The sequence below is a fragment of the Camelus dromedarius genome, chromosome 11 (genome assembly GCF_036321535.1).
Source record: "Camelus dromedarius isolate mCamDro1 chromosome 11, mCamDro1.pat, whole genome shotgun sequence".
Lineage (NCBI taxonomy): Eukaryota > Metazoa > Chordata > Mammalia > Artiodactyla > Camelidae > Camelus > Camelus dromedarius.
In genome coordinates this window covers 17,779,907-17,796,500 of record NC_087446.1, presented here as the reverse complement: position 1 = coordinate 17,796,500, position 16,594 = coordinate 17,779,907, and the positions used below count along the sequence as shown (strand labels likewise).

General features: G+C 42.9%; 1 protein-coding gene across 1 annotated transcript in view; it reads left to right on the top strand.

Annotated features, from left to right (window-relative positions):
* E2F7 (E2F transcription factor 7) overlaps nt 1–16,308 on the top strand; it is a 34,235-nt gene extending 17,927 nt beyond the window's left edge. Inside the window, exons 7-13 of the mRNA XM_010988186.3 lie at nt 831–965; nt 5,188–5,373; nt 5,896–5,968; nt 8,188–8,686; nt 9,906–10,161; nt 11,713–12,134; nt 13,659–16,308. Of these exons, the coding sequence (XP_010986488.2) occupies nt 831–965; nt 5,188–5,373; nt 5,896–5,968; nt 8,188–8,686; nt 9,906–10,161; nt 11,713–12,134; nt 13,659–13,829 (1,742 nt within the window). The 3' untranslated portion in view covers nt 13,830–16,308. The remainder of the gene's footprint in view (nt 1–830; nt 966–5,187; nt 5,374–5,895; nt 5,969–8,187; nt 8,687–9,905; nt 10,162–11,712; nt 12,135–13,658) is intronic.
* The last annotated feature ends 286 nt before the right edge of the window (nt 16,309–16,594 follow it).

Genomic DNA, 16,594 nt, shown 5'->3' with positions numbered 1-16,594 from the left:
TGTATCAGGATTGGAAAAAATATTGCATGTGGGGTGAATGCTTCATGTTTCTGGATGAGACTCAAAGCCTTTTGCTTGATCTTAGCCCTGAGTTCAAGTTGGTATCCTACCTGTAAATTGATTTCTTGAATAGAAATTACTCTGTGGGTACCATCATGCCCATTTAATGTGTGACCAAACCTCTGGATTTCTCCTCCAATACATGCATGTTCAAATGTCTCTCCCCAAACATTTCAGGCTCAGGGAGTGCCCATCCCATCCCTTCCCCACTGGATGGTCCGAACACCAGGATTAAGGGGAAGGCGCTGTCTGTCTTTAGCACAGTCCTACCTTGTAACCTTGAGCCCTAGACAGACTGTGTGCCCAGCAGTGCAGCCTTGCAGGAAGCTCTGGGGAATCCCTGTCATTTTCACAGCCCAGCTGCCTGGAGAAGCTGGTGCCATCTCCTCCTGCTGGGAGAAACTCAGAGCGGCTTCTGACGTGCCACAGATCAGAAAGATATTTCCTAAGCCTTTAATTACAGCCCATTTCCCTCCCTCGGTGTTTTTGCAATCACAGCCTTCCCTGCGTGTCACCAGGTGCCTCTTGCAAGAAGTGTGAAGTTGTGGAAATGGAAGGACACACTGACCTTCCCTCAGTAGTGTCATCAGACACATAAATCCCTGGTGATTTCACGCCAGATCCATTGGTTTCCTCATCCGACACCCCTGCTTCCTGCTGGAGGTTTATGTGGTGGCTGAGAAAAGTGACCCGTCACAGAAACTAAAACGTAATGGTGTCGCGGACCGATCGATGTATAGTGTGACCACAATTGTTTTTGTGTCTTCAAGCAAAGGTACGACGCCTCTATGACATAGCCAACGTTCTGACCAGCTTGGCTCTGATAAAGAAAGTGCACGTAACAGAAGAGCGAGGCCGTAAACCCGCCTTCAAGTGGATCGGACCTGTGGACTTCAGCTCCAGCGGTAAGGCATGGCTTTGCTTGGGACCATTTTGTTTATAATCCCCAGGTCCTTTTCCACGTCACACATCTATACTACACAGTGAGTCTGATCTTCCCCTTCACTTCCCATCACCCACGTCACATCCAACATTAGACTCATGACATCACTCTTGGAACAACGAGACTTAGTCTGCAAATGCTTACGCTGGTCCAGTCACATACAGTAGGAAGGGAAATCCTGAGAGCTTAGAACCTGGCAGTTTCTGTAACTACTAAATCATAGCTCTTTCGCATTTTTTATTTTATTCCAAAGTTCCTGGAAGTTTGGGACTGAGGATTAAACATGACACTTCGGATGAACTCTGGTTGTTTCTGCATTAGCAGAATAAAACATTGTTTTTCCTTGAAATTCCAGGTAATGTAAAAATTATACCAGTTAGCATCACAAAACTAACATGTGGTAAGAGGGCGTCTAAATATAGTGTGGCCGTAATGAGCACCTTTTTGCGATTTATTTAAAAGGTTGCAAATGTCATAATTTCACAAAGCCAGAGCAAACAGGGTATTATCTCCTGCTTCTTTCACAGGTAATATGTGAGCAGTTGGGACTGAATCCTTCTGCTGCCGACTGCTTTACATATAGCTATGCTGCCTGGAAAAAAAGCCATTAAAGTGATTTTTAAATTACCCTTCCAATTTTAGTCTTAGTAGTATAAATTCCTGCCACTTAACCCAGGCTTATAAAAGATACAGTTCTCCACCTCGCTTGTAACACATTATTCACTTAGGATCTAGATGAAACCACTAATAACCAAGTGTAATTAATTCAACCCAGCAGGTACTTACTGCATGGACTATGTGTGATTACTATGCAGACATACTTGGTTTTATTGCACTTTGCAGATAATGAGTTTTTTACAAACTGAACATTTTGGCAACCCTGTGTTGTCAGATTACGCTTAGCGTTTTTTTTTTAGCAATAAAGTGTTTTTAAGGTATGTGCATTGTTTGTTTAGATACAATGCTATTGCACACTACAATACAGTGTAAACATAACGTTTATATGTACTGGGAAACCAAAAAATTCGTGCAACTCGCTTCATTGCAGTGGTCTGGAACCAAACCTGCAATCTCTCTGAGGTCTGCCTATTCTCATGCCGTGAGAGATTCAAAGATGGCACACATTTGAAAATCAGAGAACTACTGAACACTGCACATGGTAGTACTGACTCTGTAGAAGTTCAGAGAAGAAATGGGTTAAGTGCTGATGGACTATTACGTTTTGGAGGAATGGGGAGGTTTTTGGTGGAAGGAACAGATACCTGAGAACATATCTGGTTTGTGTTGGAGAAAACAGCCACCCTGATTTAAGTGGAGGGCATAGGATAGGAATAATGAGAAATAAAATGTGATCACTTGGGACCACATTTTGGAAGTCCTCAAAAATTAAGCCCAGGAATTTGTAGCAGATGTAACAGGCACAAGCCACGAGGGGTCTTTAGATAAAAAGACTGAAAAAGAGGAGGAATTCAAAGGTGGTGGTATCGTCAAGGAGAATAAGATAATCAGAGGAATGAGCTGGCGTTGAGGAGCCATAACCAGTCTTTGGAAGAAGACGTTGTTCCACTGTCTTAAATCTTGCATTCTTTCTGACAAAGAATCTGTTGTTATCCTGTTCTTCTATATGTAATGTGTCTTTTTTCTCTGGTTACTTTCAATATTTTCTTTAAGACTGATTTTTAAAAAGCAATTTGATTATGTTAGCCTTGTTACAGTTTTCTTAATCTCATTTACTTGGTTTTGTTGAGCTTCTTGGATCTATGGATTTAAAATTTTCATCAGATTTGGCAAATCTTCAGTCATTATTTCTTCTGTCCCCTCCTGTCCTTTGGAGACCCTGGTTGCTTGGCTGCTTGACGTGGTCGCACAGCTCACTGACGTTTTGTTCATTTGTCTCTTTTTCTCTTAATGTATCCTTCTGGATAGGGTTTATTGCTCTTTCTTCAAGTTCACAATTTTTTTTTTTTGCAGCCATGAATTTTTTCCCTAATCTGCCATGAATTTCATCCACTGTGTTTTTCCATCTCCAACATTGTAGTTTTTATTGCTAGAAGTTTGACCTGAGTCTTTAGTTATGATGTCTTGACCTAACACGTTCAGTTTGTTGAATGTATAGAAGGTACTTATAACATCTATTTGAATGTGTGCTTGTCTACTAATTCTGTCATCTGTGTGTTACTTTTGGGTCCACTTAAGTTGATTTTTTTACTCCTCGTCATGGTTATATTTCCCTGCTTCTTTGTGTGTAAGGTAATCTTTAATTGTATGCCGGACACTGCGAATTATAAATTGTTAGGTGCTAGATAATTCTCTTTTCCTAAAAATGTTCTTGAGCTTTGTTCTGGGATGCAACAAAGTTCCTTGGAAACAGGTCTTGCTTTTAAGCTTTTGCAGGCAGGATGCTATCATACTTAGCCTTGAGTACATTGTCTCCCCTACTGAGGCAACACCCTTTTCAGCGTTCTAACCAGTGACCCGTGAGTTATGACATTTTTCCACTCTGACTGTCGGCAGTAGGCACTATTCTCAGCCCTGTATGAGCTGCAGACACTTTCCTCCTCCTCCTTGTGAGGGCTCCTTCCCTGGCCTTGGGCCGTGTCCTCACATGCATGAGTACTCCACTGAATACAGTCAGCCCTCCACATCTGTGGGTTCCACATATGGGGACTCAGCCCACCATGGATCAAAAATATTCAGTTCAGAAAATTTCAGATAGTTCCAAAAAGCATAAGTTAAATTTGCTGCACACCAGCAACTATTTACATAACATTTACATTGTATTAGTTATTGTAAATAATCTAGAGATGTTTTAGAGGATGTACATAGATAACATGAAAATACTGTGCCATTTTATATAAGGATCTTGAGCATCTGCAGATTTTGGTACCCATGGGGGGACCTGAAACCAATCTGCTGTGTATCAAGGGACAACTGTACTCAAGGGGGAGACCCTCTGCAGACATCCAGCGTGCTTTCTGTGTGACTGCTCTTTGGTATTGCGCCCTGCAAACTCTAGCTGCCTTGGCTTTCCTGGACTCCCAGCTCCTGCCTCAACTTATGAAGACTTCTAGGTTCTGCCTAGGTCTCCCTCTCTGTCCCCTAACCTGAAAACATTTTCTAGGCAGGAAGCCGGGGCAATCACAGAGCTCTCCTCGTTTGATTCCTGTCTCTGAGGGATCCCTGTCCTTCAGGTCTTGGTGTCCAGTGTCCTGAGAGCCATTGCTTTATATATTTTGTCCAGTATTTTATTTGTTTCAGGAAAGAGGCTAAATACGATCCCTATCACTGTCTTGACCCATTTTCTTCTTTTTGATTCTATACGTTCCAATTTTCCAAACAGAGCAGTTGTTAGGTTTTTTTGTTATAAGGAAAAGAAAACCATAAAGGTGATTTTCTTTTTCAATTTTTCTGTATTTTAGAAAGTGTAAGTCTAGCTAGCTAGGCCTTTCATGCTTTGAACTTAGGGGAAAAAATAGCACAGATGAGCAGGGTAGGAATAACTATCTGAGTAATGGGGACTATTTCTCTATTAGAAATATAGACCTGGTTCTATATACGAATTTCTGTCCTAATTTCACACAGGCTCGTTTAGGCATAAAATGGGCCTCCAAGGCCCAGCCTCCTATTATCCTCATTGTTTCACATGAGGTTTCTGCTGACTTTATTCCTTTGGTCACTTAGCTCAGCCTCCTACTGCATAACAAAGAAATATTAAACCATAATAATAGAAAATAGAGATTCTTACTCTCATCGCCCTAGAGCTGCAGTGTAAGAGGCTGATCTCAATTAATGTGAAAATCTCTACATATGCACGTTGGGCTGAGTATGGCTGGGTTTTTCCTTTGATATCTCTGCCCAGTGAAAGCATCTGAAATGTCAGGTCCATTCTAATTTGGGTTGAAGAACATCTTGTTCTACTTTTGTCGAAGTTTAGATAATTTTAGAATATGTACGGATGCAATTTACTTTAAAGTCACCCATTCCACTTTAAAAAAAAAATTAGTACCTCAAAAGAAATTGGGGTTTGAGACAAGGCTTATAAAATTCCTTTGATTTGTCTTAGTTTTTAATGTATATGGTAGATCCCCTACAATTATAGGTTCTCAAAGCCATATCTGAAAAAGGCTAAAATTACCCTGAATTATAGGTATATAACAACACTACCAATTCTCTTATTTATTTAGATGAAGAACTAGTGGATGTTTCTGCGTCCGTCCTACCAGAATTGAAAAGAGAAACATATGGCCACATTCAGTTCTGTGCAAAACAGAAGCTCGCTCGGCATGGTTCTTTTAACTCAGTTCAGGCTTCTGAGAAGATCCAGAGGAAAGTGAACTCAGAGCCCAGCAGCCCTTACAGAGAAAAACAAGGTACCTGCCTCTACTCAATCCATGGAACCCATCAGTCACTATGTAACTGCAGCCCTCTCCATGCACTGGCATTTTGAAATGAGCTGACTCTAGACTCTGCCTGTTTTGTTATTGTTTTTTGGGTTTTTTTTTCACTTACCTAAAGTGAAATGATTTGGGACGGGTAAAAGAGTTGGTGACTTCACGGGGTGTAAACATGGCCCCATGCCTGAAATTGATCATAGTCGGCCTTGAGGGTTGAAGATCAATTGGTTTGCCATCGTTGGCCTGTCTGATGCATCTCAGAAATTCATCAGACATACAAAGCAATACTTGTTTTGTTTTGTTTTCTTACTCATTCTTGATGAGACCTGAATTCACCATGAAGAGCTAGCTTCTGGGCGTGTCTCTCTTTGAATCAAAACCAGAATGGAGCTGAGGTAGTCTTATAATCCCTCAGCTGTGAATAATGAACCCCGCTGTGTATAACTGGTGTGGTTAAGTCCCTTGCTGTATTTGTCAGACTTTCATTTGCCTTTTTAGGACCAGGGGGCTACTCCTTAGAGATTGGAAGTCTGGCAGCTGTCTACAGGCAGAAAATAGGAGATAAGTCACAGTAAGTAGTCTTTTTAAAACACCAAGTGTGCTTTTTTCTATTTCCTAGTCTTAACTTTGACTAAATTGAAATGCCACCCATCAAAAAGTAAAATGTAGTGGTCTTGCCCAAGTCGGCCGTTTGTTTATAAAGAATTTTGTAAGTTCCCCCCTTATGCTCCACACTGTGCAGAATTTGGCATCAGGGACACAAAAGTATGAAAAATGTATCCCCTAGGCAATGAAAGCTTACAAGGAAAAAATAAGAAGACAAATACACTGAGGAAAGGCAGTTCACTGATGTGACGCTGAGAAATGGTGCATCATAGTCCCACGAAGCGCTTTGTCATCCTCGTAGCTAACTTTGTTTATGAACTACCAGGCACTGTTCCGAAAGTTCTACATGTATCTCATCTAATCATAACAGCCTTTTGAGGTTGGCCCTCTTGTCCTCATTTTACAGAGAGGAAACTGAAACCCAGAGAGGTTAAGTAACTGGCCCAAAGTCACAATGCTCATCAGTGACAGACTGAGATTTAAACCTAGGCTGTCTGAGTCACATTTGGGGTTTGATTTTGAAGGAAATCAAATTATCAGAGGAAGTGCTAAAGAGAACAGGAGAGGTTTATAATGACAGATGTGGGAAGAAGCAGGTTGTTGGGTCAGGGAGTATGTGGGAAATTGGCTGGCAAGTTTAGCCATAAAGATTTGTCCAAATAGGATAGTGCAAGGAAATAGTTATAAGAAGAGCTTGGGGTGTTGGGGGTAAGTAGGTCAAGCTGGCAAAAGGCTTTGAAAGCCAGGGAAGGGGGGGTAGGGTATAGCTCAAGTGGTAGAGCGCATGCTTAGCATGCACGAGGTCCTGGGTTCGATCCCCAGTACTTCCTCTGAATAAAAATAAATAAGTAAACCTAATTACCTCCCCCTCATAAAACAAAGAAACAAACGAACAAACAAAGCAAAACATGAAAGCCAGGAAGAAGAGTTTGGATTTTTCAGACGCACGGTAGAGAGCTATCATAGGTTCACTGGAGGAGACTGTGGCTACTTTAAGCAGGTGGAATTGGAAGTCGAGAAGGGCTCCCAGATCAGGAGATCACAGAACATTCACAGTCTAAGCCATGTCCACTGAAGATGGAAAGAGATGAGGATCAGCGTAAGACTCACCGAAGTAGAAAGAGGCATCACCAAGAGCCCCTGGGTCTCAGGTGATGGTGATCTTATTGGTGGAGACGGGGAGGTTGAAGGTGAAGGGCCAGAGGGCAGGGGGTGGGCGCTACAGTCAGTGCGGGCACGTGGTTTCACAGAGCTGAGTGACGGCGCCTACTCATCCAGGGAGCCTGTGGTTGGAGAGATTTACTCATCTCTGCAGGCCCGTGCACTCCATTTACTCCCCACAGTGAGGGGACGAAACTGTGGGTAAAATTGCTCTCAGTGATTCCATCACAAAGGTTGAGAGAGATCCCTGACCTCTTTACTGATTCTCAAAGGACTCTTAAAGGATTTTCCTCATCAATTCCAGAAATATACTAAAAATAGAAACATGTTCTCTAGTATTTGGAAACGTTTCTATATAAAAGGCCCAGACATTGTTTATCTTGTATATTGATGGGACTTAATTTTGAACATGTGCTACATACAAATTCTGTAGTAATACAGAGCAGAATGGGACAGAATGACAGAAAATAATTTTGTGGATAAATTGATTTCCTCACGCACTGCCCACTTCATTTATCTCACAGTGGAGTTGAGACAAACTATATGTGTCCTTTAAATTGAAGTTTGGTCCAGTCTGTTATGAGCCAGGGCCTCTCACGGCGGCTGGGTGACCTTCTGTAGGTTGAGTAGCCTCGGAGCTTCAGTTTTCCTCCCAGCTGGGGGGAGCAAGCGTTATCATAATAATTACGTAAAATCACTGCAATATTATGCCAGTCATTATAGCATCTCTGTGCCTGGGAAGGGGTGCCTGCTGGGTGACATGACAATGGTTGGCTGTGGAAGGGACCGAGGAGGAGCCAGTATTAGCCCGCATCTGAGATACCCCTACCCCATCCCTAACCACCCATTCAGATGGCATGGTCGCCTCCCTCTGGGATTGGCTAACAGATGCTCAGGAGTGTGCTTTACTGTCGGCCTGAGCTGTCTGCTCTCACCCCTGCCTTGGTACATCTCTAGGAAAGCAGAGAAGAGTTGGTAGAAGGTGGTAACTTGATGGGGCCCCTTTTGTATCTTTTATTACAGGGGAGAAGCTCTTGCCAGTCAGAGAGTGATGCCTCCATCAAGCTGCCTGGACACCTCCGCTCCTTTCCCCGGCCTCTCTGTTGACTCCGCATACCGTGTTAACCCTCTCGGCCACCAAGTAGTTTCTGTGGCTCCAATGGACATGCAGGCCTTCTCCGCACAGAATGGTGTCAGTGGACAAGGAGGGCTCCCCCTGGCTTCTGCGGCCTCAGATGCGGAGAGCTTGAAGCCGGCCCTGCTGGCCGGCCAGCCCTTGGTGTACGTGCCCTCCCCCTCGCTGTTCATGCTGTGCGGGAGCCTGCAGGAGGGACCGTCCCCGGGGCCGGGGGCAGAGAGAGACAGCAGAGGCCCGGAAGTCACAGTGGCGGAGCAGTCCACCCCACCCTCGGTTCAGAAGCGCCTCGGCGAGGAGAGGAAGCCCCAGGAGGAGGAGGAACCGGCCACGAAGAGACAAAGTAGGGACTGCGAGGACGGCCCCTTCTCCCTCGTCATGTCCAAGGTAGGGGAGCTTGGGCGGATGTGCTCACGGATGTCCATGAGCCCAGACTTCCTCCCTAAGAAACACACACAGGTCGACCAGTACGTCTCAGAAAGCAGAAGCACTGTCGTTACAGCCGTTTGGAGAGGTCGGCAAGGCACACTTCATGGTGCCTAACACAGTCCATGAATTAGGACCCTCCCTCCTCTGTTCCTTTCTCTTGCCGGAATGAATGTTTCTAATTCTGTATATAGCCTGGGGTCACAGAACAGCAGGGAAAGACTATAGTCCAGGACTTGCTTGCTCCAAAAATCCCACCATAAAGTAGTACTGTCATAAAAGTGATTTTTATAAAAGTCACACTTTGCATGAAGTGCTAAAAAATATAAAGACAAACAAAACAGACAAACATAATCCCAGCAGAGAGGCAATCACAGTTAACATGTTTGTATGTTCTTCCCCCGTCTTTATTGCTATACTGTTTTTTTTTTTTAACATGTTGATGACATAGTCATGCTAATCCAGGGAGCACCTCGGTTCCAGAGTCAGGCATGCTGGTGCCATTTGACAGCTCTCGGGTCTGCTCAGAGGGCCCATTTCCCCAACTACGAAATAAAAAGAACAAAAATCTGGCTTTTCTGTGTCTCCGCTTAGTAGCCATTCGGAGGTTAATGAGACATGACCAGTAAAAGTCTCAGAAAGCAGAAGCACTGTCGTTACAGCCATTTGGAGAGGGTCAGCAAGGCACATGGAACTCAGTCCATTAATTAGGACCCTTCCTCCTCTGTTCTTTTCTCTTGCCAGAATGAATTTTTCTAATTTTGTATATAGCCTGGGGTCACAGAACAGAAGGGAACGACTGACTGGTATACCTATATATATATATGTGTCTCAGATAACCAAAACTCCTAAAAGCCTGTAGCATCAAAGCCCTTTATATGGTCTAGCTCAGAAATTTATTTCCCAGTCTTAACACCATGGCCAGTTTTCCATCATCAAAATCTCCATAAAATTTCTATGCCTGAGAATCATAAGCCTGCAGAAGCATATGACATGACACTGACCTTCAGACCATCCCTATAATGTGACAGGAACAAGTGACATATACAAGTCAGGGTGGCGCACAGCTGTGTCTGACCTTTTTGTGTGTGTGTGAGCTATTTTGAGAGAGCTGTTACTGCAATTTCCTGCCAGGATTTTGACTTGCCTTTCTTCTGGCCCCTGGTTGGGTTGTGCATAGAAACCCTCCGATTCCACAGACGTGGCCGCTCCCAAGGCTGTGGGTAACAGGGGATCCGCACCCCACGAAGACATTCACGTGGATGGCCAACTTCCTGCTGCAAAGGAGGTTTCGGGAAAGGCTACCGCACCCTGCCTCATTTCTTCTGAGTGGGGAAATACTTCAAGAAATACAGAGATCGAAAAGCCTGTGAAAGAAAACGAAAGCGCCAAAGAGCCGTCTTTGCTGCAGTATCTTTATGTGCAGTCGCCAGCCGGTAAGGGATGTCATCACATCTTCCAGTCCCTGGGGGCGGTCGGGTCATAAAGCGGGTTTTTAAATTTTTGTTCACGTCACCTGACCCAGCTGGTGCACTTAGGAGCTGCTTCTGAGCCATTTCACTCCGGCCCCGTTGCTTTCTCCGTTGATGAAATGTAGTTAGGGGCTGTTTTCACTTTCCCCCATCTCAAGGACAATGAGAAAGTAACTAGGGCGGGGAATTTATTTTTAATGCGTTCAACTTTACTTGGTGGAAAAGCACTACACACTCCAAAGGCGATTCTGTTTTTATCGTTCAGCTGAATCTGGCGTTGGTGCCATTTAACGACAGGAACCTACTGGCCATGTGCGGGTAGCGTGCTGATCTCATAAACACCCGCAAGTGTGACATGTCGTTGTGGTCAAGTGCCAGGTCTGGAGTGAGAGGGCTGGACCTTCAAACCACTCATGATCTGCGTGAACTTAAGTATTCAGCCCTCCTCATTGGTAAAACGAATAATAATAGCGCCTGCTTCATAGGGGTGCTGTGAAAATTGCATTAAATTTAATAAGATAATACATCTGAAGCACTTAGGATAATAGTGCCTGACACCTGGTAAGACTCAGTAAATGCTAAACTTGTTGGAAATAAAACTGAAATATAACAGATACCTAATTTTTAAAATATGCACTATGTACACGGAGTGGCTCTCCATGCAAAGAGACAAGGAGATTTTCTTCAATTCCTTGTTTGCTTCATAGGTTAGGTAGGTATTTGTCATCATTTATCTAGAAAACATCCTTTATTCCTTCAGCAAATATTTTGGGAGGGCTCAATCTAAGAATGATACTCAGTGTTGCGGATACGTTGATTAACAAAAAACAGACTTGGCTTCTTCGGAATGAAAATGACAGCCCAGCACAGGCCATGGACCCTTGGACCATGATGAAGCCTGTGGAATCCTCCTCAGAATGTTTACAAATGCACAGAATTAAATACATAGGATTATACAGGAAGCCATTTATATTGAAATACAGTTAGAAAATGAATTTTTTAAATTATAGTAATAAAAGGATCTGACAGCATGTCCAGTCCTCTCATAACTTCAAAGTTGTGGTGAGCTTAACACTCTCTTAAGAAACCTGCCGTCACTGTAATGTTACATGAATACACCCAGGCCTTTTACTTGTGATAAAGTCAAGGTCCTGTTATGCTGTTGTGATTTGTGGCTGGTGATGTTAACTGAGGGAAATAGAAATTTCAGTTAGAAGTTTGTAAAAAGAAACATTATTTTCCCCATCCAAATTCACTTTCCTCAACTTGGATTCAGTGGAGCTCATATTAATAAACTCCCTCAGGAGACACGCGCATCCACCCAGCTGTCACACAGGTGGATGTGGGATTTCAGTCATGGCCAGTGCTGCAGAGAGTGGTGTAAGGCTGGGAGGGCGCGGAGAGGGCTGGCCTGCCCTGGGCGGGGCGGGGATTTGGTTTATTGTGGGTTCCCGTTGAAAGGACCCTGAAGGATGGAAGCTCGTTGACTTTCACCTTGTTCTGCTTCTGTTTCAGGATTAAATGGCTTCAATGTGCTCTTACCTGGCACTCAGACCCCCCATGCTGTGGGACCACCTTCAGGCCAGCTGCCCCCGCTCGGTGTCCCATGCATGGTCTTACCATCGCCGACACTGGGCCCTTTCCCTGTTCTCTATTCTCCCACGATGCCCGGGCCAGTTTCCTCTGCTCCCAGCGCTCTCCCAAGCACGGGACCTGTGAATTTTGGCTTGCCTGGCCTTGGATCAACAGCTCATCTTCTCATCGGCCCTCCCACCATGGTTAACCCCAAATCGTCGGCACTCCCCTCCGCAGATCCTCAGCTTCACGGTCCGTGCTCACTTAACCTGAGTCCAGTGATGTCTAGATCACACAGCGTCATCCAGCCTGAATCCCCCGTTTATGGAGGACATTCGGTCTCTGTGGTAAAATTACAACAGGTGAGCCCTGAAGTTTCATTTCAGTTCAGCACAAGAAGGCACATCACTCCCGGATGAGATTTGCCTGCATTTAATCAGATTTCAGTCAAACAACATAGGACAAGGGCTCTAGGTCAGATTCTGCCAGGCTTCCATTGTAGACCCAGAGTTATCTGCTTGTTTTAAAAGCACTGAGACCTCAGGCGGGAAAGCGTATGCTTTAAAGGCAAAGATAGTTTTAGTTGTCAGTCTGTTTCTTACAATCAGAAGGGACTTACAGCACAGTTCAGGGGGATTTTGGATGAATGCTGAATATTCAGATGATTTCTTCAGGCTTTCATTTGATTAGGTCAGTAAAGGAAACCACCCTGAATTTTAATTGTGCAGCTATAGAAACAATCAAGGGAAACAAAAGTCTTGATACTAGCTCAAAGTATTTTTAGCATCTATCATTTCTTAAAATGTAGTGTTTAAAAGGCCGTGGATATATATCCAGTTTACCTTGATGTGTATGTATGTGTGTGTGTGTACACACTCACATGAAATATTTACAAATGGACATATATAAGTGTATAGAATCAATATAAATTAATCAGCACTATATTTGTTCCCTAAACTCCATCTGTAGTTCAGTCAATAAGCATTTGTTGAATTCTGATTATGTATTAGACATTGTTCAGGAGTAATTACTTTCACTCCCAGAAAAAGTTATGTTATAGCCAAAACTACTTTTGACAAATAATTCAAAGTCTCAAAGATTTGCTAGACATTGAAATAAACATGTTAGTTTTTAAACAAGGCAATTATAACATAAGCTTTTTGATCACCACTTAAGAGCCAGGCACTGATCTAGGCAGTAAAAATATAACAGTAAACAGGATGATACCTGCCCTTTTAGGGCACATTAAGGGAATAAATATATAACATAAGAGGGGGGCAGGTGCTCAATGGTAGTGCACATGTCTAGCATGCGTGAGGTCCTGGCTTTAATCCCCAGTTCCTCCATTAAGAATAAATAAATAAACCTAATTACCTCTCCCCCGAAAAAAATTAAAATTAAAAAAAGTAATAACATGAGAGGATAAATATTAGCAAGTAAACAAAAAGAGCAAAGACACATATACTTACACTTTGCCCAGCATAATCTAAAGCACTTAATAGATATCTCATTTAATTCTTACAGCCCTGTGAAGTTTTATCATCCCATTGTACAATGCAGAAACTGAGGGACAGACTGGTTAAGTAATTTGCCCGAGGTCACACAGCTAGTTTGGCAAAGCCCAGACCCTGGCTCCAGGCGCCAGTGCCACACGTGTACCCTCTTCACGAGGCTGCCTTTCTGTACACAAAATAAGTCAGTTTCCAACTGTGCTAAATGTTTTGAAGGAGATAAATCAGATGAGTGTGACAGAAAAGCAAAGAGGATGGAACACCTGCAGAGGGGTCACAAGGACATAGGTTAAGAAGGGGCTTCCAGTTCAGAGATTGGGAACAATTTGACTTCACTTCTGTTTTTATTTACTTTTTTTTTCCCTCTAATTTCAGTCACCAGTTCCAGTGACCCCCAAGAGCACGCGACGCACACATCGAGAGACGTTTTTCAAGACACCTGGCAGCCTCGGGGACCCCGTCCTTAGGAGAAGAGAAAGGAATCAGTCACGAAACACCAGCTCAGCGCAGAGGAGACTCGAGATACCCAGCAGTGGGGCCGACTGACCTGACGCTTTGCCCGGCGGGGGTGGGACAGAGCCCCCTGAATGTCCTCTGTGTTGCAGGTCACGTCCTAATGCAGAACAGAAACCAGGATGCAAACCACCCGGACTTCAGCACGCATCCTTCCTCTCTCCCACATCACCGCTTCCAATGTTATCTCCCTGTCATCATGAAGCATCTGTTTTCCTGAAAATCATTGTTATTAATCATGCATTTAATACCAGTGCGAGTCCAGACTCTGTGCATGGTGTCACCGTGAAAGCACCAACTGACTTTTGTGGTTTTGATTCAAGATTCACCTTATTGCTGGAAGTCGATCAGAACAACCTCCTGAACCCTTGTGGGTTTTGTAAAGGTGGCAGGGGCAGGGTGCGTCTAGCACTTAACTAGGGTGAGCGTTCTGGGCACATATTTCCCCTCACCGAGTAGATGTGTGGTGAGAGGAGCTTCCTCTCTGCAGTTTAAGAAAGCTACTGCTTCCTTTGGCTTCATCAGGAAGCCAACTTCAGTTGTGAATCCTATGGTATTATTTATTTTGTTCCTGAAATGGGATCGAGTGCAAAAAAGTTTACAACTACAGCAAAAAAAACACATGTGTTTCAGGGTGTGACGACATGAATGTTGATACTTTTTTCCTGTAATTTGCCCTGCACTTATTTTACAACCTAGTAATAATGTGGATAAATGTCTACACATGACCAATGTCAAGACCAAAATACCTGTGAAGGATACACTTTGCTCTAATATAATGAACTGTGCTCACCCTCTCTGGGCATGAGACCACGACGAACTCTAGCAGCCAGATAGCTGCTTCTCATTAACTATGTGAGTGGTGAAGTCTTACTGTTCATTTGTAAAACTCCGACGATGATCAGTTTCCTTCACTACGTGCCCCTGTGGGTTTTTTATTTAAATGTTAACTGTAGAGTATCAGGTATGGGGTGCCTTCTAACAGTTGTTTATTGAATTAATCAGGATGGTAGAAAGGAATTATCTGGAAAATTGGAACCTGGTCGGGACTTCTGGGTAGGATTGTCAAGAGTGACAATGTAGAAAATGCTATAGGGTGATAGGTGACATTTTAATTTTTTTTCTTTTACTTTTTTTCTTCCTGTTCGGAAGGGTAAGAGGGAAGATGGACATGTTATGTTCAGTATCCAAGAGTGGTATTCAAACTAGAGTTATTTTTCAGAGTACTTCTACAAAATAAGAACCAGGAGTGCAGGGGTTCATTGTTCTAGCATGAATACAGTTCTGCAGACTTACGCAATACCCCTCTGTTAAACTGTGTGACTTTAGGGTTTCATGAAGTTGCCAGATTAGATCTTTGTGTCCCTAGATGTACTGCTGTGTTCTTCATTGTCTCTTCAGAGCAAATGGCTTCCTCCCTCCCTCTCTCCCTTCCTGGTTTCCTTCTTTCCTTCACGCTTTCCTTTCTTTATGCCTTTCTCCTTTTTTAAACTTCTTAGATGTGGAATCTCGGTGCAGGATTTTATTTTATTTTTATTTGGGGACCCAATAAAATGTTCTATGAAAGAATGAAAATATTAATTTAAGAGACTCCGGGAGTCTGAGTAAAGTAGCTTTATATTAACTACAGGATAATATTAGCCTTATTACCCCCACAAGGTTTTTTTGAAGACTTGAGGTAGGTAGCCAGATTAAATAAATTTGCTATTATATACAATGTTTATCAACACTAAACTTTTAAAGTTTACAAGATGGTATTTTTTTCTCCCTTTTTCACAGTCTTCTCTAGAGTTAAACAGATAAAAAGTGTGATTCTTATCATCAGCTAATCTAATCTAACTGCATGATAAAGATTACCCTGAAATGATATGATGGGTTCCCGATCAAAACAAAGACATGCCTTTTTCAAGTAGATTATAAGACATGCAGCGTGTAAATCTACACAGGGTATGTGCATTTTAAATGTATCATGCTTAAGCCCTTCCACAAAATATTTTCACTTGAGAGGTCTACATTTAGATGAAAACAGATTGATTTTCTCCTCACTGTCATGGGAAGCCCACCGATTTAACTTCTCTGCTGTCTTTTTTTTTTTTTTTTTTTTTAAACTCGGTTCGCGATATGACCACATAAACCTCAGAGAATTCACAGTTCTTGAGGGGTGTTAAGAGGCAAACCCATAAACGAGACTATGATTCTGCGAGCAATAGAAAACCAAGAACAAATTCCTTTTGTATTCAGTCCTTACTTCTTCATGTGGCTCTGTGATGTGTGAAAATAAAATCGTAATGTAGTGGCTGTTTCCGTCAGGAAAGTCAGTCTGTTTGTTACAGAGCAACTGACGGTACTGGAGCAGTTAAGCTAGATTTGGATATTGGGGTAGTGAAGAAGCCGTGGCAATCTTCAGTCCATTGCTGTACAATTTAGTAAAAGAAAAAGAAAAAAAAAAGATTGTTGGTGATTGTGCTAAGGAAATGCAGCTTTGAGTTAGCACTGAGGGAGGCGTGGGTGCCCCACACCGTCCAGGGTTTTTGAAACCCTTTCATTCTGGTACAAGAGTTGGGGGTGTAACTTTTATACTTGAACCTACCTACCAAGTTTACATTTCTCAATCCCTTTTTGTAAGGTGCTATTTCTGTATTTAAATAATTTTTTCCCCTAATGTAAAGCTGCTTTCTGCTTTATCTTATTGCACTGCTAGTTTTATGTAGGTATTAATTTTATTGCTGCTTACTGCTTTTTTCACATTACTCAGCTCTGCTATTTCTTCTAATGGCTATATTATCTACATAATTTTT